General features: G+C 38.1%; 1 protein-coding gene across 4 annotated transcripts in view; it reads left to right on the top strand.

Annotated features, from left to right (window-relative positions):
• LOC142342551 (uncharacterized) overlaps positions 1-25805 on the top strand; it is a 133707-nt gene extending 107902 nt beyond the window's left edge. For 3 of the 4 annotated variants that reach the window (XM_075393919.1, XM_075393918.1, XM_075393917.1), the window contains 7 exons: positions 1500-1615; positions 4560-4741; positions 5426-5621; positions 5936-5996; positions 9314-9513; positions 23481-23661; positions 25567-25805. In XM_075393919.1, the coding sequence (XP_075250034.1) occupies positions 1500-1615; positions 4560-4741; positions 5426-5621; positions 5936-5996; positions 9314-9513; positions 23481-23661; positions 25567-25671 (1041 nt within the window). In that variant the 3' untranslated portion in view covers positions 25672-25805. Of the gene's footprint in view, positions 1-1499; positions 1616-4559; positions 4742-5425; positions 5622-5935; positions 5997-9313; positions 9514-10182; positions 10280-23480; positions 23662-25566 lie in introns of those variants that run through there. The other variant, XM_075393920.1, reaches the window with a different exon arrangement.
• The last annotated feature ends 1110 nt before the right edge of the window (positions 25806-26915 follow it).

The following is a 26915-nucleotide window of genomic DNA, read 5'->3' as shown; positions in this document are numbered from 1 at the left end:
TTTTATTTCTAATAGAGGTCTTATGCTGAAAATAATTGGTTTCTAGCTTTGATTCCACGAGATCTCAGAAAATTTTGATTTAGATTTTTTTGCCATATTTGAGTTTAATTTTTGGTATTTTGTCCCCTTAGCAAACTAAGTACAAGTCTCATTGGTACTGAATGCAGGACCAGGTATGTATGTTTAATTTAATTTGAGACAATAGCCTATGATTTAAATCGATGGCCACTGATTTTAAGCAAATTTTTATTGATCTGATCATTGTTTTCGGTTTTTGTTATTCTGAAATTCATAATCCGGATTATGAAAAGTCTCAATGGATCCTTCTTGAGTAAAATTGAAGCCTAATTGATGTTTTTAGTTGATGGTTAATGGTTTTCATGACTTATGTTGTTTCAAATATATAAATAAACGTTTTTTTCTGTTCCTTTTTTTCTTTTTTGTCTACTAGTTTTTGAAAGTCCTCTGTCGGAAGACAATCAAATTAAAAAATGTGGATGAGTGGGGGTGGTTACATTATGTGTCAACGCACTTTACCGAGCCTCATTGCTAAATTTAATAAATAATACCTTACTTGTGTATTTGTGAACATGTAAGAATTTAGGATAGTGGTCAGTTTTTAATTTTACAATATTCCTTTAAAAAACTGCTTGGTTAAAGATTGCTGAAAACCCTACAAAACTTACTGGATTAACAAAATGACCTCTTTGGCATTGCAATCTCCCATTCTCAGTTAGATCAGAAGCCTCGGCCTAAAATCATACCAAATTGTTCTAACCGTGAAATTGAAAGAAAGAACATCGGTTTTGGTTTTTAAGAAAAAGTAAAATTATGATGAGACAAGATATACTAGCACTTTTGTTAGGAAGGACTGGGTTAATTCGATTTGAGAAATTCTAGAAGTTTGATCATTGAATGCTTGAAATTAAATTTTATTGAGCTTATGAACACTTTCATCTTGATATAGATTTAAATTTTACCCTCGTCGAAAACAGAAGATAATCCTGTATGATTGTCTCGAGACTAAGAAGTCGTTTCGAGATTAAATATACGTCCTTTCTAGATTCTTTTAAGTGTGGAAAAATAATTTTACTGACAAGATTCATGCAAGACCAAGTTTTTTCTGTGTGGAATCTTTGAAGACCAGCTCTGTCTGGCAAGATCTTGTAAGATTAAGTAACGGTTAATATTGGCTTTGAGTGCGCGCTAATAAAAACTTTTTATATACAAAACTAGTGCACAAACTTTTTACTCAAAATAAGTTGAACTTTGTTCGTTTTTTTTCAATCATTTTTACCATATCATTTTCAAAGTTGTGGTTTTGAGTTGGTTAATATCCTTACTTTGAGTAAAACGTTTGTGCACTATGTTTGTATATAAAAAGTTTTTTATTTACGCGAGCTCAAAGCCTATATTAACTATTTCTAGATTAACTTTTGGTTCCGGTATGAATAAGTAATCTTTGTTTTTTTGCTATTTTTATTTTGTTTGTTGTGCAGGTGAGTACTTCGACAGCGAGCAACAGATATCTGCAACAACAAGTTGAGGGATTCCCAAGTAGTCAGAACTTGCAAGGAGGAACAGCTGGGGGAAGTTCTCTATCCCTCAACAACAAGTAAATACTAACTCAGTTCCGAGCTCATATAGTGTCTAACTGCTCTCAATCAAACTTTGCAGCATTTTTTATGCCTTGTCTGTCTTTTCTTCGTCCGTTTTTTTTTCTCGTCTGACCTTTCGCATTTTCGAATGAAGTCATCGCTCTTGACTTCCAGAGTTTACGTTTATGAGTTGCATTATATAATAACTTGAAATGTCTTTATTTTCCTCGTGAAGTTTAGATATTTTTCAAAAGCATGTTTGACTCATGGAAGTACACGTTAAAGCTCACTGGCAAATTCGATCAGCATAAAATCATCCATTAATATTCAGATGATGCACTTAGAAAGAGAAAGTTTATGAGAACAATTAGAGGACTTTTTTATGAGAACGAAAAAAGGACTTCTTTAAACTTCGTTCAGTAATGCTTATCAAAATTTGGCGATTTACTATATAATTTTTTTGCAAACTATACTTGAGCTTGAACTAAGTTTTCTGAAAACGAAAAGACCCTTGAAATTTTCCTTTCTTTCTGGTGACTTTAGTGTTGATCCGAGAGCTTTCAATCGATTGTTTGTGGTACAAAAGAACACTTAGAAGCTGTTCCTTTGTCTACATACTATACATGTTTTAATTAGTTACACAAAACCATTATAAAAATGTCTATAAAAGAGAAAACAATAATTTTTTTGAATTAAATATTATTAGACGCAACTGACAGACGCCCATAGTCTATATGAAAGTTTTTATTAGCTCCCGTCTCCTTGTTTTTTCCCTTCAAGTTTTTCTGAATTAGATTTTATAATAATTTTATCAAGTTGATAGCCATAATTTGATTTTTTTTTCTTTTTGAGATTTTTTTATTGAAAAACTGCTACTAGTTGATCTAAGAGAATCTTGAGTGCAATTTCTCTGATTACAAATTATCCGCCTTGTTCTAATTTTATAGGAGATTGACAAAATGGTTTTTTCAACAAAACTTTACTTCTTTGATAGCTATTATTTAATTATTTAAAGTGTGTATTGCTATGTTAGATCTCAGTTTTAACAGTATCTGGATGCTGTTGAACTACTTGGAGATAAACTTTTTTCGCTATGATTTTCAGTTTCATTTGAAGCTACTGACTGATTTTAGAACAATCGATTTTACACTGACTAAACTATTTGAATATAACTTGAGATCATTATTATGTAATACTTGAAATCTTGAAAGGGATCATTGCCGTTGACTTTCAATATCCCATTTGGCAAAACCAATAAATCTCGATAAATTGTTGCTCCCTTTAAACGATCATTAATAGATATCTAAAGTCCAACAGGAAAACCCGAAGGGATTTAGTCCCTTTAGAAACGGTTGTAGACTTGATGCAATATCAGTGCAATATTTTTATCAAGCATTTTAACTTCGCCTAATATCTCTATTGGTTTCATTCAGGTTTCCAAAAATGAAGCGGCCAAAATTGACATGATATGAATCAACTTGAGCTTTTAAAAATAAAAATAGAAGTGATAGCCTGCAGAAGATAACACAGTTTTTGTCGTCGCTACTTTCTGCTCTGAAACTCAAAATAAGTTAGGAACAAAATAAGCGTCCTCCACCAACTTTTATCAACAATCTTTGTACAGTACTTCGCAACTTTTCTTTTGCGACTCAGCACGTCGGCGGTTTTATGATTAAGATTTACTCCAACGCAAATGCTTACTAAAAACAGTCGAACGAGACGCATCTAAAACGTTTTCTTAAAGCTTCAGAAAGCTGTACTTTATTTCATTTTTTATTGAACGAAAAGGCGATTTAGGCATATTGATTGAACATTGCATTGCGAGAAAAATAACAGCATTTTGAGTTTTCCTATGAGTCAAAATCCCAGAATAAATAAGTGCAATATTTTCTCGGCTCGTTCAGCTATTTCAGTTGTTTAAGTTGTTAGCCATTTCAGTGTACGACAGTGAGTATTATGGGCATCTGATAGTCGCACGTTTTTTCTATTATGCGCGTGTAATATTTCTTCCACGTTGATTGGTTAAATTGCTCTCTTCCTTGTAAATTAAAATATTGCTGTGCCCTATTAACATTAGAATTTTTCTGTGTTGATTTTTGATACAAGCATATTAAACCAATTGGTTATAATATTAATTTACATAATTAAAAAATATTTAAATGCAAATGGCGGTGTTATTACTTCTTGCGGAACTAGCCGTACCTGACTGATGGAGTTAACGCATTAACCTCTACCTTGTTTACTACAATAAAGATGGATTTCCTAGATCTGTCTCAGTTTGCATTACGTGGCCAATGTTCGAATAATTGAGTACACCTATTCGATTTTGTCAGGTCTTTGCACCACCCATGTTTTGAGATTAGAGCTGTAAGCGTGTGTGGAAATGAGTGACACTAGGCTTATTTGGTTCAAATTTGCTTAAAATTACCCCTTTCCCACGGATACACTATCTAATTACCGAAATTAAAGAAAGGAAAGCCTTATGATTAATTTGAGAAATTTCCCTCTCGATATTAATTGTGGATTAAAAAGACAATTAGCAGGTTTGCTATTACCCATAGCACTTCACAACAACAATGAAGTCTTTGAGTTTGGTCCCAACTAATGACTACTGAAACTGGAACAAACAAGTTTTAGGCTAACTACACGCTAAAAAGGTTTCCTTTCCTCAAAACGCAAAATATGCTTTTTTTGGACATTGATCACGTGATGTGTAGTTTAAGCGGCGAGAATATAAAGAAGTATATTCAACTTCGATTATTTTTTGCTCTCAAACAGAGTTTGTAGTATGGATTTTGGTACTGTTTGTCTTTTTCATTAATCGTTTTTTTTGTCGAAATGATTTAACTTTCCGAATGTTTTTGATCACACTTGACTGCTTGTTGTGAGTATTCAAAATTTTTCTCTCATTTTAACAATTTTAAGCAGCTGAGTTCTTTAAGCGGCAGTTTCTCTTTTCAGGTCCCGCAGCTATGGCTCCCTGTTGAATGCAAACATGTACCCCTCATCGCCAGGAGGAGTAAACAACACCAACACTAGTAATAGCAGCTACAGTCATTGGGAACAACATGTTTACTCCACCAACAGAGACGGAAAGGGAACAACAACAACAACTAATCTTCACACGTCCGGGGGGTCTGGGGGTACGTTGTTGAGGGAGGGTGGGAGGGAGGGGTGGGGATTTTTTCACACTTTGATAATGAAATGTATTCGATCACAATTGAGTGCCTAATTTTTTCACACTTAGTCTCAGATTCTTGGTGTATGTTAGAAATTAATTCTGGAAAGCCTGAGCTATTTTGAGCTCGAATTCCAAGAAATTTATGACCTTTACTGACTTGAGCTTTAAATGAGAATTATTCATTGTCGATTTAATCTGATTATAAGAGGCTGTATACTTCTTGGAAATAATTTATAATGAACGTGTGTTTGAATCAGAATGAAGAAGAGGACATTTCAAATTTGATAAAGAACTACCCATTTATAGTGATTGATGCAATGTGATTTTCGCGCTGGATGAATTTTCCGAAAATTGAGTATGACACGCCTTTTCTATTGAATTACTTGAAAAAACACTGTATCAAAAGAAAAGTGTATCAATTATTGTGTTTATTGCAGTAAAGTTTGGTAGCATTGACTGAATTTAAAGTCTCTCCAAAATAGGCTTCCATAACATAGGTTGAGAAGTTCGACATTTCTTAAAGAAATGAGCTTCGATTTTTTCTCAGTATGTGAAATTTCGTAGGTTTTTCACATCTTGAAGACAGTATTGTAAACAAATCACCTTGATTGTATTTACTGGCTGATCAAAAAATCCACTTTATCAGGAAAACCAGAAAAGGAGAAAACGGAGTTGGAAATGTTGATGACGGACTTGGACGCTTTCTCGCCATCGGTGCCTAACCTTGCGGCACACCACGGCACAACCTCTTCGACCAATAGACAGACAAGGAACAGTGCATCTCAAGTGAAGCGCAAGCGGGCGGAAAGTTCACGTGAACAGCAACAACAAAATAAATCTAAGTCAGTTTTTTTTCTGAAATTTGGTCGTGTTTTTACATTGTGGGCTGTTTTTTTTTCAAGTTCTGTTTACAGCGACAGTTTTGTTTCTTGAGCAAATAAGGGTTATGTTAGTGAAGTCAGGGAAACTATGGGAAACTTAGGGATTGTATAAATTGATATTGAGAGATTTATAAATTTTATGTTACTGATTTTTTGTTAGAAATTTTATAATGCAAATGTGGAGGAACTGCGTCAATTCCAGTTATATGAACTATTGGATTCTCGGTGAGATATGCTTAATTCTTGCGCCCTTTTTGCATTTTTGTTTATTTCAGGGATGAGTACTCTGGCTCAATTCTGGATACTGCTTATGCCACTGATCGAGACAGTAAAGAGGTAAGGCACTTGACATGCAAAAATGTATTTTGCTCATTTGTATTTTTGAAACTTGTCTCCCTTCTCCAATGGCATGTGATAACGATTATTGATTTTTGCTGGCCTTTATACTAATATAATTATATGCATAAATATAAAACGCTAGATTTATGTATATAATTATAGCTGCGAAGCTGTAAGCTGAGCGTAGCTATATTGCGGTGCTCTTGGTTTTTTTTTGTTTCGTCGTCTGACGCTTCATTTTCGTTTTACATTTGTTCTAGAACATTCTGTCTCGTCACTGCTTAAATGGCTTTTTCGCGCTTGATTTCACGCTTTCTGCGTGACCTAAATTGCGGTTATTCAGAAACAGAATCTGTTCGTAAAACAAACTTGATTGTAAGAAAACAGATTGTATGGTCCGACAGCCGAGTGGTTAAGGCGACTGGCTGTTAATCCGGAGATCGCCGGTTCGAGACGCGACAGGGAAATTTTTTTTGCACCCAAAAACAACCTCCTTTGAAATAAACTTGTAAGTTTTATAGGCGGCGGCGATAACTATTATCAACTCACTTCTGTATCTTTTTCCATCTGTATTTTACGGCACGCAAGTCTATTTCGCAGCTATTCCGGCAATCTGCCGGCTATGTTTAGATACATAAATAGAAAAGGTGTTGGGTATAGGTCGAAAGCTCGATTAGGCGAAAGAAATTTTCGTAGAGATTAACCAAAAATTTTCGCCTTTTAAGCAAATTTTTTGTTGACATTAGATAAAGACTAGTTGATAAGTAGGTTTCAAACTCGTCTAAGGAGCGCAAATGACAAATGGGGTGGTAGTAACACGTCAGTGATTTTCAAGCGCCACTCTGTGTTTTAAGTAGCATTCCCCTTGTTTCCACGAAATCTAAGTCGAAAGATTTCTCCTAATGTCTGAAAGAATTGCTTTCGCGTACTCAAATTTTTTTTACCTATAATCCCACACTATGGGTAATCTTGTTATTAGACTATAGAAACTGTTATCAAAGCAAAAACTCTCATTAAATTTTTCCTGATCTCTAATGAAACTATAAAATTTTGTTCACTTGTGTTTTTTTGGAACTTGTGTTGTTCTGTAGGATATCAAATAAAAAATTAAGCTTCTTTTCATCCTGTAGCAACCTTGTGAAACAACTAATTGGACTGTGGTTAATTGAGTTATCCGTAGCCTAGCTTTAATAATTGTGAAGTTCTGACTCTTCATTCTTCACTTATTTTCTCATTTGCGCCTTAAGAAATTGTTTAAAAAATGTACATTCATTTTACTCTTTCTGTGACACGCTAACGGAACTTTCATCTGTCATTAGCAATAAAATTTTTGTCAAAACCGCAATGAAGTTAAAACAACCCAATTTTTTTGTAAAAACCGCATTATATAAGGGCGCTATATTTTGTTTTCACACTTTTTTCGGTATCTTTGAGCTTTCCAAACGGGATAGACATGTCATGCACAGGGGACATTGAGTGTCATTAGAGTCCCGTCAGTATTTTTAGTAGTTTTTCAAGTGCTTGGTGTACTGAATTTTCCGAGAAAGCTTTTATTGGATCTTTTCCGTTTGTGATGTATTTTTATAAGTGTTTTTTTGTTTATCTCAACCTTGACTAGCCTGCTGGCCAAATAAGCTTTTTCAGGTTGTTAGTTCGACGCTTTGGATTGTATTTCAGGACTTGTCCTGCTCTCTTAGGTCTGTTAAACTTCTGTGTGAGTTTTTGGTGTCAATGAAAACTCGATTAGCGGTAGTTATTTTAGTGGGGTTGGAATAGTAAATAGAGCGAAAAAGACAATATTTTAAGGAGTAAAATTTTTCTGAACTGTTTTTAGAGTAGATTGTGCAATGAGTGTTAGGTAGGATTTTCTGTTTTCTAGTGAAAATTTGTTTCAAGTGCGGCAATTTGACGTTTATTTTCAATGTTTTCTCTATTTGAATTTTAAAAAATATGATATGTCCGTTCAAGTTGTGCATATTGTAAATTGTGTCAACCCCTAATTGGGATGTTAAAAGTTTTTTTTAATTTAAAGCCAGTTTTTGTTTCAAAAATTTTTGTTTTGCCCGTATTTGTTGATCTTTTTGTTTGTCTATTCTTTTGGTCTTGAAAATCACAAGTCCCATAAGCTTTTTAATGGGGTGGTGGTGACTCTGTCTAGTGGTGACTCTGTTTAGCTACAAAGTGCCACTTCATTCAAAATGTTTTTTATTAACTTTTTCACTACATTTTTGATGAAATATTTTATTCTTTTTTGTTGCGTTATCCAAATGGCTTTTCAGTGAGGCGTTATTGAATCATTTCACTTTTTAGTGTACAGCTCATGGGGTCTAGCTATGGCGCTATTTCTCTTCATTATGTTAGTACCTGCATGTTTGTTGTTCTTTATATAGCGTTATCACTTCGTTTTATTCAAGATAGTTCGGCTAACCTGGTCTTAGGACATCGGACTATGCTTCTAACGAAGGATAATTTAATTTGTTTAATTGTTTCAGTTGATGGTTTATTGCTAACAGGCCTTGGCACTAAATACGTTAAAGGAACTATTAGTTTGTCTGAATTTTACCACATTTGTTTCAGCTCCTACTGTTTTTGGTTTCAACTATCGGTTGTTTTTTGTCAGTTTGTACCTTGGCGGAAATAGTAACCAATGTTATATTTGTTTTTTGTTAATTTTTTTTTGAGTTCATTAATTAGTCTTTTTTGTTGCTTTGTCTTTCGTTTTTCCCCAAAACTTGGGACATGCATTCCAGGAACACATATATTTTTTGAAAAATTAGGTTTGATAGTTTTGACTCCACTAATTTTTGGGATAAAATTATTTTTAATGTTTTTAGATATATCCTGTTTTTTGTTGGTTTTGATTATTTTGGTTCATGTGCGTGACGTCAGTTTTCACGCTTATTAGAGTTAATCTTCATTTCATGGTTTTGAATAAATTTTTGGTCACACGTGAGTTACCTAACTCTCAAATTGCTTTTTTGCTGACTTTTGGGACGGTTCGGCAAAGCTATCGGAGCTATTTTCTGTCGATCAGCGAGCTAGATTTATTTTGTTGCACACAAAGATAAAACTCTTACCAGATGGTTATAAATGGATTTATATTTTTCAAAACAGAATTTCGAAGCTGGTGGACCAAATGATCATTAGTTATCGGCATTCTCACACCCTTATAGTGACACACAATAGGTGTAATGGCTAGTCCTCTCAATTAGCTAAAACCAATTTTAAGGCAAAGACGCCCATAGTTTGTACAAGCCAGCGCTTGAAAATTAAAATTTTATTGGGCAGGAAAAAGATCTAATATTATAATGTAGGTGATCCGGAAGCAGCACGGTACCTCCGGCACTACCACCGGAGGGTCCACCACCCAGACCACCACAACCAGAACTGTGAATCGAGAGACTGTCATTGACGACTACTACTCGACTGTCCATCAACTGCAGAGGACCAACAGAGAACAGCTGCTCAGCTCCTCATCCAGACATCTGGCTGACCAGGATGACGAGACCCAGAGGTAAGATTCCATTCCGGTTTCAGGAACTATGCCCTCTCTTGGTACATTTTTTTGAAAAGTTTCACCTCCTTAGACCCTGTAACGGACCGGTGCCAGTAGTTCCTGTATACTTAGCCACAAGTTGACTTCCATGAACTTTCTTCATTTTAAAACGTTCACCCTTCGTGTTTGAAGCGGAAATCCTGCAGAAATTCCTTAGAAATTTTTCTACTTGATATCTCGAACCGCTTGGTGGTTCTCGATAAACGCCAGAGTTCTCATTGACTTCAAGCAGAGTCACGTAACCTATACTTCATATGCTCTGAAATGTTACTTTCAAGATATCAAAGAACTGAAACCAGTTTCAGCAACATAAATTAATCGAATTCAGATAGTTCTCGGTCAGTAATTAGACCAATAGAAACTGCGAATGTGAGTTTTGTAGTATTTTAGAGAACACCTTTGCGTAAGATAGTTGTGTTGTAATTATGTCAATGTTAAATATTGTATTGTTTTGATGTTTTTCGTCTTATTTGTATACAAATATACGGCCGAAATCAATAATCAATCATAACTTTAACCTCTACCTGTATGTAATTACCTGTACCAAAAGCAATCATTACAAATAAACGCAGTTATAACTAAACCAGCTTCGGTAAATTCGAGGGTTAATGACATTAATGGTTCTAGGCCCAGCTGGTACCGAGGGTGCCATAGTTTTCCCAGGAAAAAAGTGGGAATTGTTATTCGAATATCTTCATCCCCATGTCGCAAGAAGTGGGAAAAGGTCAGGAAGTATTCTGGGAATGAACCCGTCAACTTGTATTAGCTTCCACTTTTCATAACATTATGAACACACAACCCCCCCCCCCCCCAACACCCAACCAAAAAAGAAGAGTTAGTATATTGCCATGATGGGTTTTGATGTAGGAACAATGGGAGAACATAGTACCCGGCTCAAATCATTTTTATTTATAGAATTAGCCATCATTGCTTTAGTTTCAATCCTTCAACCAAAGTCGGGGCTCCAGATTTTGCTCGAAAGTTATTTAAAAAACGCAACAGATTTTTATTTACTGAGATCTTTTTAGCTATAACATTCTTGTTTATTACGCTGTATTACAGCTTTTCTTTTTACAACACTTATGCTATATTTTTGGAAAACAAGGGTTTACTTTAAGACAGAAAGTTATGAGAAATTTGGATTAATTGAGCCTTATCAAAAGCCTATAACAACGAAAAATTGAATAATTTAGTGTTTCGGGTTAACACTTTACTTATATTCAAGTTGATTTTTTATAAATGAATTAATAACAAATTTTCAGAATTAAGCCGTTGTGGTATTTTGTAAATAAGCATTATTCGTATGCTGTAATATGTTTAAACGGGGGTGGGGTAATTTGCGTAGGGTCAGTAACGGGAAATTCTGTTAATTGCGCAAACTAAGCCGTTAAAGGATTTGAAACCGTTTTGATTTTAGCAATTTAATCTTCTTTATTGGCTCTGCAAATTGGTGTCATATTACCACGAGTTTCAAATTTTTTCCCATCAAATTTTCTATTTATCGTTGGATAAAGTTACGAAATAAAATATTTTTGTTTACGTTTTGTTTTTCATCTGTAAACGAAACCGCTGAGTTAAACTCTTCAATTATATCCAAGTTTTGTATGTACTTGTTGATTTTTCTTTTAAAAAATGTTTTTTTGCTGTTGTAACCAATTGGTCGAAGAAATAATAGACTACCGTGACCGCTGTCCAGATCGCTTGTGACATAATAACCGTGTTTCAACATTAGAGAGAAGGTTATCACCACCTATACCTATTTTTTGTACATACAGATCCAACCTAAATTTGAGTTCCGGTATGTGATTAAAATGAGTTTTAAGCAGTTTTTTGTTGCGACTCGAAGAAATATTGTTTTTCTCCGGGCTTAATAAGCCGAAAATACCTTTTGGTTCAGGCAGCATTCTGACCTGAAAGCCAAATCAGGTACTGCCAAATTACAGCACTGAACTAAATTTTGTTAGCGAGCAATGTCAGTTCGGCTATTATTGCTTGTAGTTTGTTTTTTTTTGCAAAATTTTTTATCATCCGTTATGCAGTAAATTGCAACTTTATGATATTTATAATACAGCGTTGTTGAAATCAGAATGATGTCTTTAAAAGTGGCTCAGAATTCACTTTTTGCATTGGTTTGTAGTTTATGACTTGAAATACTTCTTTAAATATATTCTTCATCGGCCAGTCCAAGCACCTCCATTTTTAATTTACTGTATACTCTAAAATGCACCCGAAGACACAGAAGGTATGTGCAATTGATTGTATAGGTGATAACACTCTATCGTAATCTTTATTCGTTATATCATAACGTTAAGGCAACCTTTTTCTGATCAACTGTATATCGAAACGTCAAGGCAATAAGCATCGTTTACTTGGAGGCAAATCTAGCTTGATCTTTTTTAGCAGGTCTTAGTCTAGGTCACCGATTTAAACTAATCTGTTCAAAAAACCGAATTTGTTAGGCTAAGCGATCAGTTTTGAGCCATTTTGGAAGTTATTCTTAGTGAGAAATCGGCCTTTGTATTTCTCAGAAATAATACGTATGTTGCATTTAGAACGGAAAATCTAAGCGAAAGTTTTGATATAATACGCACAAAAATTCTCTATCTAATGATATAATTTATTCAATTCAATTTACTCGGTAACATCCTCCGGCCGGGAAGAAAATGTTGGGAGGATTGGTACAAGCTTAACGAGTGGGCGGACGAGCGATCCGGATGACGTGCGTAAGACGGCGGAGCGGGCGACGCTGTCGGAGCCGTACCGAAGTTCTTCAATCCGAGCAGTTGGATAGTAACCCCTAGGGTTGCCTTCTTCAACGATCCAAACCAAATCACCGACTTTGACGTGCTGCTCGGCAGGCGTCTGCCACTTAGATCTACGGTTCAACGTAGGTACATACTCCTTGAGCCAACGTGCCCAAATTGCATTGGCGTATGACTGTGCACGGGCGTACCGCTTACGATGATCAAACTCGTCGACGCCAACGATGGACGGAATTCTGGTTGCTTGGTTACCGAGTAGAAAATGGTTAGGTGTTATCGCGCCTAGGTCGGACGGGTCGGCGCTTACGGGCGTTAAGGGACGTGAGTTTAGTGCGTATTCGACCAGACAAAAAGTAGTGTTCAACACCTCATCTGTGAGGCGACGCGTACCGAGGATAGTGTACAGTACTCTTTTAAAACTACGAACTAACCTCTCCCAGATGCCACCTTGGTGTGGCGCACTGGGTGGATTGAACCTCCACTTAATGCCCTTATGTGCAAGTTCGGCAGCAATGTTGAGCGTATTCCATTTTTCCACACATTCACGGAGCTCTTTCTCCGCTCCAATGAAGTTCGTACCATTATCCGACCAAATCATAGCAGGAGTACCCCGACGGGAGACGAACCGCTCAACTCCCATTACACAGGAACTAGTGTCCATGGACGGGACAACTTCAACATGGACAGCACGAGTAGTGAGACAAGTGAAGAGAAATCCCCACCTCTTCTCGGTAGTCCGACGAACTGTGACGTAAAATGGGCCGAAGTAATCGACCCCGGTGTTGGTAAAGGGAGGAGACTGGTATGCGAGTCTCTCCTTTGGTAGGTCTGCCATGATAGGTTGAATGGTTGCTGCACGGAATTTTCTACACAAGACGCAGTTTGATTTGATGGAACGCAGTGTGGAACGTAGTTTTAGGACGGCATAACGTTCTTGAACCTTTGACCTTAAGTAATCGATGCCCTGATGATGGTTCTTCAAATGAGTATGCCGCAGAAACAGTTTAACAAAAGTATGACGCGCATCCAGAGCGATAGGATGCTTAGTGTCAAAGTCAATTTCCACTAGCCGTCTGAGTCGACCAGAAGAACGGATGAGACCATGAGGCCCAATAAACGGAGTAAACTGAGCAATGCGGCTGCTCTTCTTAACGGATTTGTTGTCAAGAAGATCCTTTCTTTCAGTATTAAAGGACTCTCTTTGAACCAAGTACTGGAGATGACGCTCGGCTTCGTCAAGCTCAACAGGGTCGGCTATGCTGCCGTCTACGGTACGGTAACTTTCATGAGATGGTAAAAGACGGAGCAAATATGCGGTGACACGAAGTAATTTTTGATAAGAACTGAACTTATCAAACGGGATCAGATTAATGCTTTGTTCCTTTGGGGAATTGGTTACAGATGCGGCTAAAGATGAGATGGAGTCATCATCTTGTTCCTTGGTTTCAACGCCGAGCTTGATGTTATCAACGACGACAGTATTTGGTACAAAAGGGAATTGCTTAGTTCTCAAGAAGTCAGGACCCCTCACCCAGCTACTTGATTGCAAAACTTCAGCGGACATGCCACGCGTGCCAGCATCTGCCGGATTATCACAAGTGGCGACGTGGTTCCATTGGTCAACGCTGGTGTTCTCCAGGATTTCACTAACCCGATTTGCAATGAAGATGGGGTGTTTGTTTGTTGAGTTTATCCACTGCAAGACGATTGTACTATCTGTCCACATAAAGACTTTGTCCACAGTAACCGTTAATGCTCGACAGATTTCCCTTTTTAAACGGGCAGCGAGGAGAGCGGCTTGTAATTCCAACTTAGGAACTGTCATTACCTTCATAGGTGCAACACGGGCCTTGCCCAAGACAAACGCCAGCTCTGTTATAATCTCCCCGGAGGGGCAAGTTACTTGAGCCCTAAGAAAACCTACTGCACTGAATACGTCTTGCGAGCTATCACCAAACATGTGGAGTTCAAGATGTTGGAATGGTCCTGAAAAGTAACTTCTCGGTATAGTGATCTCAGCTAACCGCGGCAGTTCAATACACCAGGCAAGGAATCTGTCAACTGTGTCCTTAGGTAACTCGTCATCCCAATTTTGTCCATTGACACGCCAAATGTCTTTCAAGATTAACCGAGCACCAACAGTGAAAGGTGCGACAAGACCAATTGGGTCGTAGACCTTTGACACAAGACTTAAGACCAAGCGCTGTGTTAAACGTTTCGTGATGGTGCTGTTAGTGCCCCTACTCACAACCAGAGTATCGTTGTTGTGATCCCACTTAAGCCCAAGCACGTGCATTGATTCCTCCTTTGATGAAACGATGACCTTCGGTTCAGTGGATTGAGCAGACCCATCAATTCGGTCAGCCAGATCTGGTACATTGCTTACAAACTTAGTAAGCTTGAACCCACCTAGATGGAGAAGATGTACCAATTCCTTCGACCTAATGAGGGCCCTCTCGGGGGATTCCACTGAGTCCAAGTAATCGTCCATGTAGAAGTTCTCAAGGACGGCTTTCGCAGCTTCTGGGTACTCCTTAGCATTATCGCGTGCCGTGCGCTGAAGTGCGTAGTTGGCGCAGGTGGGCGAATCTTTTGCCCCAAAGATGTGGCGCGTATACTGGTGTACCACAACATTTGATGTGGGGTCCTCCCGCCACAAAAAGCGCAATGATGGTTGATCACATGGTAACACTCCAACTTGGAGGAACATTCCCTCGATGTCGGCGGATACGGCAAATGGGTGTTGTCTGAACCGTAGGAGTACATAGATTAGGTTTTGCAGTAAGTCAGGTCCGGTGAGTAATGACTTATTAAGAGATGCGCCATGGAATTTAGCTGCTCCGTTTAGTACCCTACGGACCTTGCCCGGCTTGTTCGGGTTAACAACCGGATGGTGTGGTAGGTACCACTCTCGTTCCGAGCGACTTTCCACCTTATGAGCATCTTTGACCCTTACTACGTAGCCTTCGTCTAAGTCCTCTTTGATGGTACTCGAGTACTTTTCCCTAAATGTCTGATCTTTCGTGAGCCGCTTTTCCAAAGACTTTAATTGAACAAGCGCTGAGAAATAATTGTTGGGCAGTTCGATGTTATCTTCAGCGCATAGCATTCCGACATCGTACCTTTTTCCATTATGCACGGTGGTGTTTTCAAGAATTTCATGCGCACGTGCATCCGAGGCGGATCGTGTGTCTACTTGCTTAAGTGCGCCGTACGACTCCATGTCGTACCAAGATTTTACCTGACTAGCGAGTTCAAAATCCTGCTCCATATTAGCTTTGAAACAAGTCGAGACTAAACCTGAAGAAGACGGTAGAGGGCCGCTTAGAACCCAACCTATGGGCAAGTGAACAGCGAAGGGCGAGGACTTCTCGTCGGCAGCGAAGTACTCTAACGGGCGGATGGCATGATACACATCCTGTCCAAGTATCATCTCGATGTTTCCATAGCAATATGTAACTGGGTCTAGAACTGCTAGGTGCGGGTATGTTTCCTGAAGTGCTTTAATGTTAATGACATCGGCGCCTACATTCAAATTTTCCTTTACGTAAGGGCTGACTTTAAATGGTTCAAATGCTTGGTTGTCGCGTGGTGTTACAATTAGTTCAACTAACTTAGTGTCTACAACCTCCTCGGTATTTATACCCTTGACTGTTAGTTTCAATGCTGTACCGTGCAAACCAAGTCTATTTGCAAGATCATTGGACACCCAAGAGTTACTGCAAGCGGTATTACACAAAACTAAAGCCGTGGTATCTTTACCGGAGGAGCTCTTCAACTGTAATTCAGTCACCTGAAGGAGGCCTTTCACATTACTCACAGATGACAAAGTAGTGGTCTTACTCGATGATTGGACACCAGAAAGTTTACTTTGATTTGCGTCGGCGTTAGAATTACTATTGTTATTGTTTGAAGGGGATTTTGATGGATAAACCCTCTCAGCTCCATGGAGAAGTGTATTATGGGAGCTGTTACATCCGTCTTTCCTGCATTTCCTGGGATTTGGGCATTGCCTAAACATATGTTTTTCTCTCAAACATGAGAAACACAGTTTTGCTTCCGCCACTACCTTTGCTCGCTGAGTGGGAGACTTTTCTTTAAATACCCTACACTCCCAGATGCGATGATTGCCTTTACACACGATGCAGCGAGGGGTTGCAGGCGTTGCCGATGTTGAGGCTGGTCTCTGAGTGCCCTTAGTTTGTGTATTAGCAGCAAAAGTTCTTGAGGCAACTTTGGTCTTTACTACTGAGTTGGTGTTATCCTCAGTTCTTGCCTTCGATGAAGTTTGTTTCATTAAATCGTGTGCCTCGGCCTTCTCCTTCAACCAATCGTTGAAGTCAAGGAGTGTTGGCTTTACCCAATGTTTCTTCACTGTGAAGAGTGACCAAGACTCTTTCAGATTGGGCGGCAATTTTTGCACAGCCGTGTTGAGAAGTGAGGCGCTCTTAAGGTCTGAGTCGTATGAGAGTGATTTAAAGACCCCTACAAGACTTGAAATTGTTGCAGAATAGTTTATGATGTTATCACTATTGTGCATCTTAAGTGGAGGAAAAGAGCTGAGTTTGTCTAAGTGTGCACTGACTACTGCCTGTGGTTGGCCAAATTTACGTTCGAGTGTCTTATACATTCGAGTGCGTCCTTATACATTACACCACAGTATGCGAACTCAGCGATGGCGGTTTTAGCTTTTCCAGTTACAAGAGTTTTTAAGTATGTTAACTTGACATCATCAGTCAAGGACTGTGCGTCTATGGCGCTTTTAAATTGTCCGAACCATTCGTGCCACTGCAGGGGATCACCATTGTACTGTGACAACTTCCACTCGGGCAGTGGATCGTTCTTCTTACAAGTAATTGCCTCCGCCAACTGCTTTATCAAATCCGCAGAGTCCAAAGAAGGAGCCGAAGGTGTGGGATGCGGCGGGCCACCCCAACACAACGGGTTCGGAACGGTAGCTCCATACGTTGGCGGAATGATCGGAGTGACAAAGGTGGGGGCGGTACCTGTGGAAGAACTAAATGGATTCGCTTGCATGAAGTCTGATGTTACGTAATTTTGAGCGCCTGCTGCTGCTTGTACATGAGAGGAGCGGTGCGATGTAGATATATGAGGGTTGATTGACGGGGCCGGTTGTACGGTGTATAAGTTTGCGGATGTTCGTACAAGTGGTACTGCATTAGATGGGACTGCTGCTGGAAAACGCCAGACATTTAGATCTGGAGGAGCAGGAGGTGCGTGGGTTATAGGGACAAAACTTTGGGGCTGAAAGCTCTTTTGTGGGGGTGGTGGATGAATTAATTGAGGTACAAAAACGTTTGCGGAGGAAACGAATGGTGCAGGCGGAGAATGGGGTAACAGATTGACATTATTCGCCACGGCGTTAGTGGCTTGTAGTGGTAGTGCTTGTGGCGGCGAAGGAGGAAAGCGGAATGCTGGTGGGATTAACGGGAAATGCGGTGGTGCGAGGTTTAGAACGGGGGATGGTGGGGCTGGTACATTTATGTGTGCTTGTGGCGGATTAGGTGCTAGAGGAGCATTAACGATTGTATTAAAAGGTGGTGAATGCGGAGGGCTGACTAAATTCAACTGTCCCGGCATGCTCGATCTGCGAGGGAATTGATGATCTAACTGTAAACCATCGAAGTGCATTGTTGCTTGAGACAGTTGTCGGGCTGTGTTTGGGGCGTTTAGTTGAGTTGGCATACCAAAGTTTATTGGTGATGGAGGCGTATATTGAGGCTGTTGCTGCTCTTGCATGATGTTGTTTGCAACATGTGCATCATTGGTTACATTGGTTCTACTACTTGGTTCTTGGACAGGGAGGTTGATGTTGGCCTCAACTTGACTATGTGTATTGAGATTGAAATGTGAGTTCGCAAGTTGAGCTGAAGAAGGTCGTTGGACAATTGCTTGGTTGGATTGGGCGATGGAACCAGAAAAGTGCGAACTCGGTTCGTTTGCAACATCTGCAATGTTCCCGGCCGGTGACGAATTAATCCAATCTTGAACAAGTTTCTTGCTCTTGACTGAACTTCTCTCCGTAAAGAGCCCACTCATTTTGCCTGTACCAGACCCGTCTGCTGATGATTTTGTCATCAACTCAATTTCCTCAAGTGCTGCAGCAGCTACTTCCTTGCGATGATCCTCCTCAAGCTGCTCAATTTCCAATTCCCGCAATTTTGTTTGTTTTTCAATTTCGAGACGCTGTCTAGCAATGCGAAGCTTTGCTTCATGTTGTTTCTCAAGTTCCTCCCTTTTGAGTCTTGATAGTTCTAAGTCTCGTTGACGCTGACTTGATCTTTTTGAGGAAGTCATATGTGAACTTGATTTTGAATGGTGAGAGGGATACTGCTCTGCTGTCTCTTTGTCATGGACCGAATTGATATACCCTCGAGCAGCAGCAATGAACTCATCAGTTTTCTTTGTTACAGTCTCTAACCATTTTTCAAGGTTCTTACAGGCAGCATCTGGATTTTCAGTCTTTTGTGCCAGATCAAAGAGCTCTTCATTCTTATCAACTACTCTAGTAAAAGCATCTTTGCACTTCACAATCAGACGTTCGATCTTAACTTTCCTGTCTTGCTTATCAACAGCATTGTTAATTTCACCATATATGTTATTTAGTTCAGCCTCCAATTTTGCCCTCGCACTATAAAGTTTGTTAATTTTGTCCTGCAAAGTTGTCATGATCTTAAGAAAAACAGGAACCACAAGTTTAATTTGGTACTAATATAGAGCACACACACATGCAACAGCACAACACAAAGGGGTTATACCGAACCCTAGTGTGACGGTTTTGCTAGCAAACCGCCGAAGAGCAAAGATGTTCGTCGAGTACAATAGTACCCGGCGAAAGAAAGAAAGAACGGTGCGCAGGAAGCGCGGAAAGGGGCAGAACGGGAGACGGGACGGACGGGAAGGGACGCCGAACGAGTAACGCACGACGCAACGGGAAACCGGACGAACAAACGGGAGCGTCGGGCGAAAAGCGCGCGACGAAGCGGGAAAATGGCACGGGCGGGGCGGAAACGTCGGGCGGATGGCGCGCGACGAAACGGGAAAACGGTACGGAGGAGAAGGGAACGTTGAGCGGGTAGCGCGCGACGGGACGGGAAGCCGGGATAGCACGGGAGGGAGACGGTTAACCACAAGCGAGGAGGCGGGAAGATCAATGCTAGCAGACCACAGCAACGAACTCAACCAAACAAACTAGCCGTAACTCCAGAATAAACTTAAGTCACACCCTAGAAAGACGGAGAGGAGCTACTGTTAGGTAACCTAGCACAAAACATTATGGGGCTTTATCTACGGCATCAAAACATCAGAGATGAAACAATTAACGGCAACGATGTAGTATAACCAAAAGTCGAAAAGGTCAGGAAATTTACTAGCCGTAACTCCAGAACAAACTTAAGTCACACCCTAGCAAACCACCATACCCAGACAACGAAAGTGCATACTACAAAAATTAATAAAGCTATAACAAATTGCTAGCAAACAAGTGTGGTGAAAGTCACGAAACAAGCCAGCCGTAACTCCAGAATGAACTTAAGTCACACCCTTGAAAGGAACGAGACCAAACAACAAACCAGCATACTAGCAGAAAGAAATTTTACTACAGGAAAACTCAACATACTACATCATACAACAGACAAACGGGGGATAGAAGGAAACAAAGTGACACGGAAACAAAAGGACGGAAGCGGAAAATGAAACCAGATAACCTGCGGAAAACGGACGGTAGTGAAAAACTCGAAGAATGGGGAGAGCGAAACGTTTAGTAAAGCGCTATCGGAGAGAACCAACCACAAACTAACCCGTAACTCGTGAGTTAACTAAGTCACACCGCCAGTCAGCGGGTAGACTCCCAAAACAGCGCAAGACTAAGTGACATTCAGGTTATCAAAGGCTTGTGTGAGTTCCGCCTCCTCGAACGCATGACGGGTGCGAAGCGTTTTACGACGGCGCTTTGAAAGTTTCTTCGGTCGGGAGCGTGTTATCAAGGACCGGAGGTTGTTCTTATGAGCTAAGACTATAGTGAGTGTTTTCAGCTCAAGCGCAGGCCTTTGGTGTAATGCTCTGTACTCTTTAAGTAAACTAAGATCTTTCTGTTTACGTTTAGACACAACGTCTTTCACTAAATGGATGGTAACTAGAGTACTACGCTTGAGCTGATTGTAAATATCAGGAGTTCCCTCTCTGGGGCAATACACTATAGCTTCTATGCGCTCCTGATAATTTTCAAGCACTTCAATAAGCTGCGAAGGTGTTAAAGGCTTATTGTTGTTACTGCGATGACGGGACAATGAATTGTTCACCACATCATGCCATATAACTAGCCTCTTTTTATCACGGAAAAAGTGACTCAACTGAAATTGCGCGGTTTTTCGGACTTTCAAAGCGTTAGGATTAAAACTCAGACCCGGTAATGCGTAAATTCCTTTTTTATAATGGTCTTGTAACGCTTGAGGCAAAGTTTTTATGGCGTGATGAAGTGAACTTGCAGCTAATATAAAAACCATATAATGTTTTTTACAACATAATTGACTTGAGCTTTGCTCAAACTCCGAACCTTGATGTTAAAGGCACGATTTTCACGAGTTACCAAGAATAAGCGCTTACTGTGAAAAAATTCAGTTACCTGATTTTTTTGTCAAGTTTGAAAAACTTGACCAAACTTTCTTTTTTTTTACAACGTTTCAATCTATCTAACTGCTATATGAGTATGCTAGAATGATCGGATAGACTTTTTTCCAATTATTCACAATTGGTCAATTTTTTCAAACTTTTTTTTTTTGCTTCGCGCAACCTAAGGCTTTTATAGCCTTCTTAAACCAAATTGAGTGAGCTATAACGATATAATACAATTATCGCATATTTTTGCCAAAAATTTTCAAAAATGATGTTTTTAATGTCAAAAAATTATAAGAGATAGGTTTTCCGTGAACGGTGAACTCGAAAAAAATTTGTTATATAGGATGGGAATTGGGTTCTGGGAAGCTAGATTTGCCGGTTAGAACACAAGTTTAATATCAAAATACAACATCAAATTCAAAGTCAGTTGTGGATGTGTCTTACAGTTTTTTTTGTTGCATCAGTTAAATTGTTCAGTTGGGAGTCCGAAACGTCAGAATTTCCGCCGACCCCACTTGACACAGCTGGTAAAATTACCCTGCTTCTCATCGGTGGCATCTAATTTTTTCCCAAAGGAACATCATCGTCATTGTTCGAAACCTTTCCATGTTTTTCATCTGGTTGATAAGTTACAGTAACGTGAGATTTTAGAGTACTTAGTTTCCTCTGCTAGTAAAGATTATCCTGTATTGATGAAACGATTTGGAATCGGGACAGTCTGTTTTGCAATAACGCAACTTGAATTATCACTATTTATATCTATATCCCGTTTAAAATTAACTCAAGTGCAACTATGCGATTGGCCAGGATGTAACTCGAGACGCACTTCTCACTAAGGAAATAATAATGTATAACGCAGCTGACAAGTTCAGGTTATTTATAATTGAATGAGCGTCTGCCCCACCCCACGTTGGGCGGTCAAACACTCTGGATAACGAGAAAGTAGGCCAACAAGGGGCAAGGGGTCTATTTAATACCACAACAAATTAAGTTTCAAATAACGAGATATTCCGCCTATGGGCGCGGCTCCAGAAAATATAGGTGAAAACACTCTATCGTAATCTTTATTCGTTATATCATAACGTTAAGGCAACCTTTTTCTGATCAACTGTATATCGAAACGTCAAGGCAATAGGCATCGTTTACTTGGAGGCAAATCTAGCTTGATCTTTTTTAGCAGGTCTTAGTCTAGGTCACCGATTTAAACTAATCTGTTCAAAAAACCGAATTTGTTAGGCTAAGCGATCAGTTTTGAGCCATTTTGGAAGTTATTCTTAGTGAGAAATCAGCCTTTGTATTTCTCAGAAATAATACGTATGTTGCATTTAGAACGGAAAATCTAAGCGAAAGTTTTGATATAATACGCACAAAAATTCTCTATCTAATGATATAATTTATTCAATTCAATTTACTCGGTAACAGATTGCTTATTTGTTTTTGGGAGTAAGTTTGTGAATTGCAATGAAAACGCGTTGTTTTTGAGTGACTTTCATCAACATTTGCAACATTTTGGCAATAAATTTTAATGTTCTGAATGTTTTTCTGTTTTAGCCTTTTCTTTCTAATAGAGCATTACTAAATGCAATTGATTATTATCAAGGCTAAGGCAGCAATTTTTGTCGATTTTTTCGGTCTTGCAAGTGTTAAACGTTTTCTTGGATTTTCTCAACTTTGTAATTGCCTGTTTGCTTGCTTTAATAATGTTAATTACTTTGTCACTTTTTGTTAAACATTTTTCCCCTATTCCTAATGAGAACAGAAATTCTTTGATGAGAACTATTGTTGCGGTTACAGAAATAACGATTTTAGCTTCAATTAATAAGGATTTCTTTTCTTGTTTCTCCTCAAATTTCTTTATTTTAGTTTTGCTCCGCAATTGTAAATAATTTAGTCGCTGCCCATGTTATGTGGGTTGTCTTGTATCTTTTCTTCGTGCTTCGATGGTTTTGTCCGGGAAGAACTGACAATTTGAGTTATTTCTGAAATTCTGTCGCCTATGCTAATAATTTGTACCAGTTTACCTACTTTAAAGACAGATTTTTGATCTTGAGCCAATCGGTAGTATGGTTTAAATTATAATTAAACTATAACTTTGTCATTTTCAATCAGGTTAATTTGGTCAACCTTTGTCTAACTTTTCAAATCAATCCATTTTTGCACCATACGTAGAGATATTACAGTAGATCTCTCTCAATCACGAATTGTCCCACGCTTCTCGGGTTTCATATTTCGTATTACATCACCTCATTACCTCATTACAAGCACTGGCCAGCCCCCCACCCATCCCTCTCTCCCTCTTCCTCTTCTCCCCTCCAAAAAATCTCAGCAAACTTCTTTTGTATTCTATTGTTTTCACTTGGATGATCAATTATAATTCTCTTCAAATACAAAAACTTTACCAAAACTTTTCAAAAATTTTACAAAAATTCTACAAAAACTTCAAATGACTAATAAGGTTTTCAAGCAAACAAGTTCAATTTTCTCTCCATTATTTTCTTCCATTTTTCCTTTGTTTATTCACAACAGGTGCAGGACTGATCTTGTGGTGGGTGCAAACAAGAATCTCCAGGCTGGCAGCAGTTTGTCCAGTCTGATCAGATCCCCTTCCCCCACTGGCCAACATCATGGACCACCCCAGGGGGGCAGTGGAACTGGACAACACAGTCCACAAAGCACCACTACTAGCAATGCTGACAAAGCCAAACAGGTGAGTCGTTATTTCGGACTTAATTTTTTAATTACTTCATAAAATGAAGTATTTTATGATGTAGTTTGTAAATAAAAAAAAACTTGAAATGATAGCAATTGAAAAAAAACTCAGAAAATAAATTGCTTCAGAAATATGAAGTACTTAATGAATTAATTTGTCAATTGTTTAATTAGATATTCCAAATTATAAAAATAAATTCAGACCATAAAAATAAATTCAGACCATAAAAATAAATTCAGACCATAAAAATAAATTCAGAGTTTAAAAAGAAATTCAGAGTATAAAATAAATTCAGAGTACAAAAATGAATTCGGAGTTTAAAAATAAATTCAGAGTATAAAATAAATTCAGAGTATAAAATTAAATTCGAAGTATAGGTCAAGTAATAACAAATTTATTGTGAATTTTATAGTCAATTGTTTAATTAGTTATTCCAAATTATAAAAATAAATTCAGAGCATAAAAATAAATTCAGAGCATAAAAATAAATTCAGAGCATAAAAATAAATTCAGAGTTTAAAAATAAATTCAGAGTATAAAATTAAATTCGGAGTATAGGTCAAGTAATAACAATTTTATAGTGAATTTTTTTTTCGTTTTTGCATTTATTAACTCCCCTCTTAAGTCTGCTCAGATCTGTTCAGTTATGGGTTAACGAGATGAAGCAATATTATTTTGAAATTAAAAATGAAATAAGCGAATTCGCAGTTTTGTTTATTGGTAGTTAATTAAATTTGTTCAGACTCCTCTTCCTTGATTACACACCCAGTTTAATCAGGTCTTTTAGTCTCTTCTCTTTTTGGTACGTTAATAAAACTTGAATCTCGATCGATCTCTCCTCATTGGGTGAGGCCATAAGGTCATAGGTTTTCTCGCTGTCTCTTTGGGAGGCAAAGCCTCAAACTTCCCTATCATTGTGGAGTCAATCGTTGCGGGATGTCCTCTAAGCTACCCTCTTTAAGCTCTCTGGGGCAAATAAGCTGTCCTCTATTTGGGTGAGAATTGATGCTCACGCAACAGCAATTTTTATAAGCATCTATTTTTTTATGGGTGAGACACTGGGTTTTTTCTGCTACTGTGACGCTCACTCTAAAGCACTCGCCGTTATTTTAGTACTCCAACATTTGAGTTTCCGTAAATTACAAAAACGCTGTTTAGAATTGATTGAAAGACGGCTGTCTTGGTAGCGACTGTCAAAAATTCGATCTCTTAACGTTGCTGACAAATGCAGAAACTTCGTTTATTGAAATTTACAGTGGGGACGACTTTTCAAGAAGACGCCTGTAACTATGGGAAATAATTCACTGAAGTGTTGTAGAAAGAGTTCTCTGGGTCGACTTTCGAAACCTAATTTTTCCAGTTTGTGTCCACCACACCAAGTACGTTACACACCCCCAGTTATAGAACACGCCAGCAGGAACGATTCACATTTTTTGATCTTTGATTTGGTCATCGAAAAAGATTATCGGGAAATATGTTCACCGTATAATGGCAAAGTTTTTGCTGTTACATACTTGCCGATAAAAACCGCTAAACATCCTTTTTGAAGTTCATGAAATAGGATGCAAGGCATTTTCTTTGCGCGCTTATGAAACGTCTTACGAAGATTTTTAAACAGTATGGAAGTATTTTTCACAGTGACTGTGAGGCTAAGCGTAAGCTGTTAAAAGGCATCAATGTTTCAGGATACTCTCATATTCGCCAAGAGTTCCATTATTAACATTTTTAATTTTGTTAAAGGTCTATTAATCACAACTGCGAGCCCAAGGTGTTAAATAAAATGAATTCCGATTGGTTTTGTGATGGTAACATTATTATTGTGACGGTTCTAGTTTTGGATGTTCAGAAAATTTTTTCGATCTCATAAATGTAAAAAAAATTTTGACTGCGTTTTGTGTTCAGGTGACTACTTACACGTACTACACAATAACGAAAGACGGCCAAAAGAAGACAATTTACGGAGGAAAACAGCAGAAAGTTGTCCCACCTGAAGATCAAAATCTCTAATCAAACTAACATCTCTTTCAAGTGCCTTACTCTATTTTGTAAAATATTTCAAAAATCTCTTTAAAGTTTAATTTTCTCATAACTAATCAGTCAAAAAGCCAGAAAGCATTCAAGAACGACTATCTGACTTTTGTATAGAATCTTCATTTGGTTATTGGATTAATTTACCTGGTTTTATAGTTCGTTCTCCTAATAATTTGAAATGCAAAAGAAAAGAAAATTACTGATGAATTGGTTAATATTTTTTGGCTGATTGACCACTAAAAGATTGAACATTAATTTTTGTGCAATTAAACTATTGCTAGATTTTGTACATGTTAACTTTTTCTACTGGTCTTTTTTTCGCTTGTGCTTTTCTTTGTAGCACTAAATAATTTCTCCTTAACCCCCCTCCCCAATTAATCGATTTTTTGTTTTAGGTTTGATAAAATTGAAATGCATGATTGATCTTTTGCTTTTTAGCTTAGACTAACATTTAATTGTAAAAAGTGGTTCACGATAATTTGCTATTTAATAATGCAATAATATTGCGTTAACTTTCATCAATAAGGCAGTTTTGTTTTCAAAATTTTTATAAATGTCAGTTTTGACTTAAGCGCGATTTAGTTAAGCATCAACGTGCCTCCTATTTTTTTCTATTTAATTTCAACCGTATTCTGAATAGATCAAACCACTTTTTCATTTTTTATTCTTTTGGTTGCAAAACAAAGCTGCCGAGGAAAGTTTTGAGTGCAATTTTCACTTTCTGCTGTTTGTTGCTAAATTCAAAATATGTCATTTGCTAGATTGCTATGAGTTTACAGTTTAATTGCAGGATGATCTTGCATGAAATTTATTTTTTTCTCAATTCTAACGTTTTGTATTGAGTTAAAGACACGACTTGCAATTATTTCAATATTAGAGGTCCTAAGGGCAGAGTTAGTTATGATATAATGACAAGATGTAAGTAAATGCTATTGCACATAAAAAAATTGTAGAGCTTGAATTTATTCAATTGTGATACTGTGTTCAGTTTTGGTAGAATTATATCGAATCACTTGTGCCACGAGGGTACGGAGAATTGACCTGATTTTTGTGCCCCCAGTGAATTAGATACCTGAATTAATTTATTTTAAAAATTTGAGCATTACAATTACTCTTTAAGCAATGCAGCTTCGAAAAAATAGATAAATGAAAAAGTCACAACTCATCAAATAGGCGAACCAAAATGAAGAAGTTTCAACGAATCGGATTGGCTGAGAAAT

Source organism: Convolutriloba macropyga, chromosome 7, assembly GCF_964194025.1.
Source record: "Convolutriloba macropyga chromosome 7, txConMacr16.3, whole genome shotgun sequence".
Classification (NCBI taxonomy): domain Eukaryota; kingdom Metazoa; phylum Xenacoelomorpha; order Acoela; family Convolutidae; genus Convolutriloba; species Convolutriloba macropyga.
Note: the sequence above shows the minus strand (reverse complement) of the source record. Positions and strands in the feature narration are given on the sequence as shown.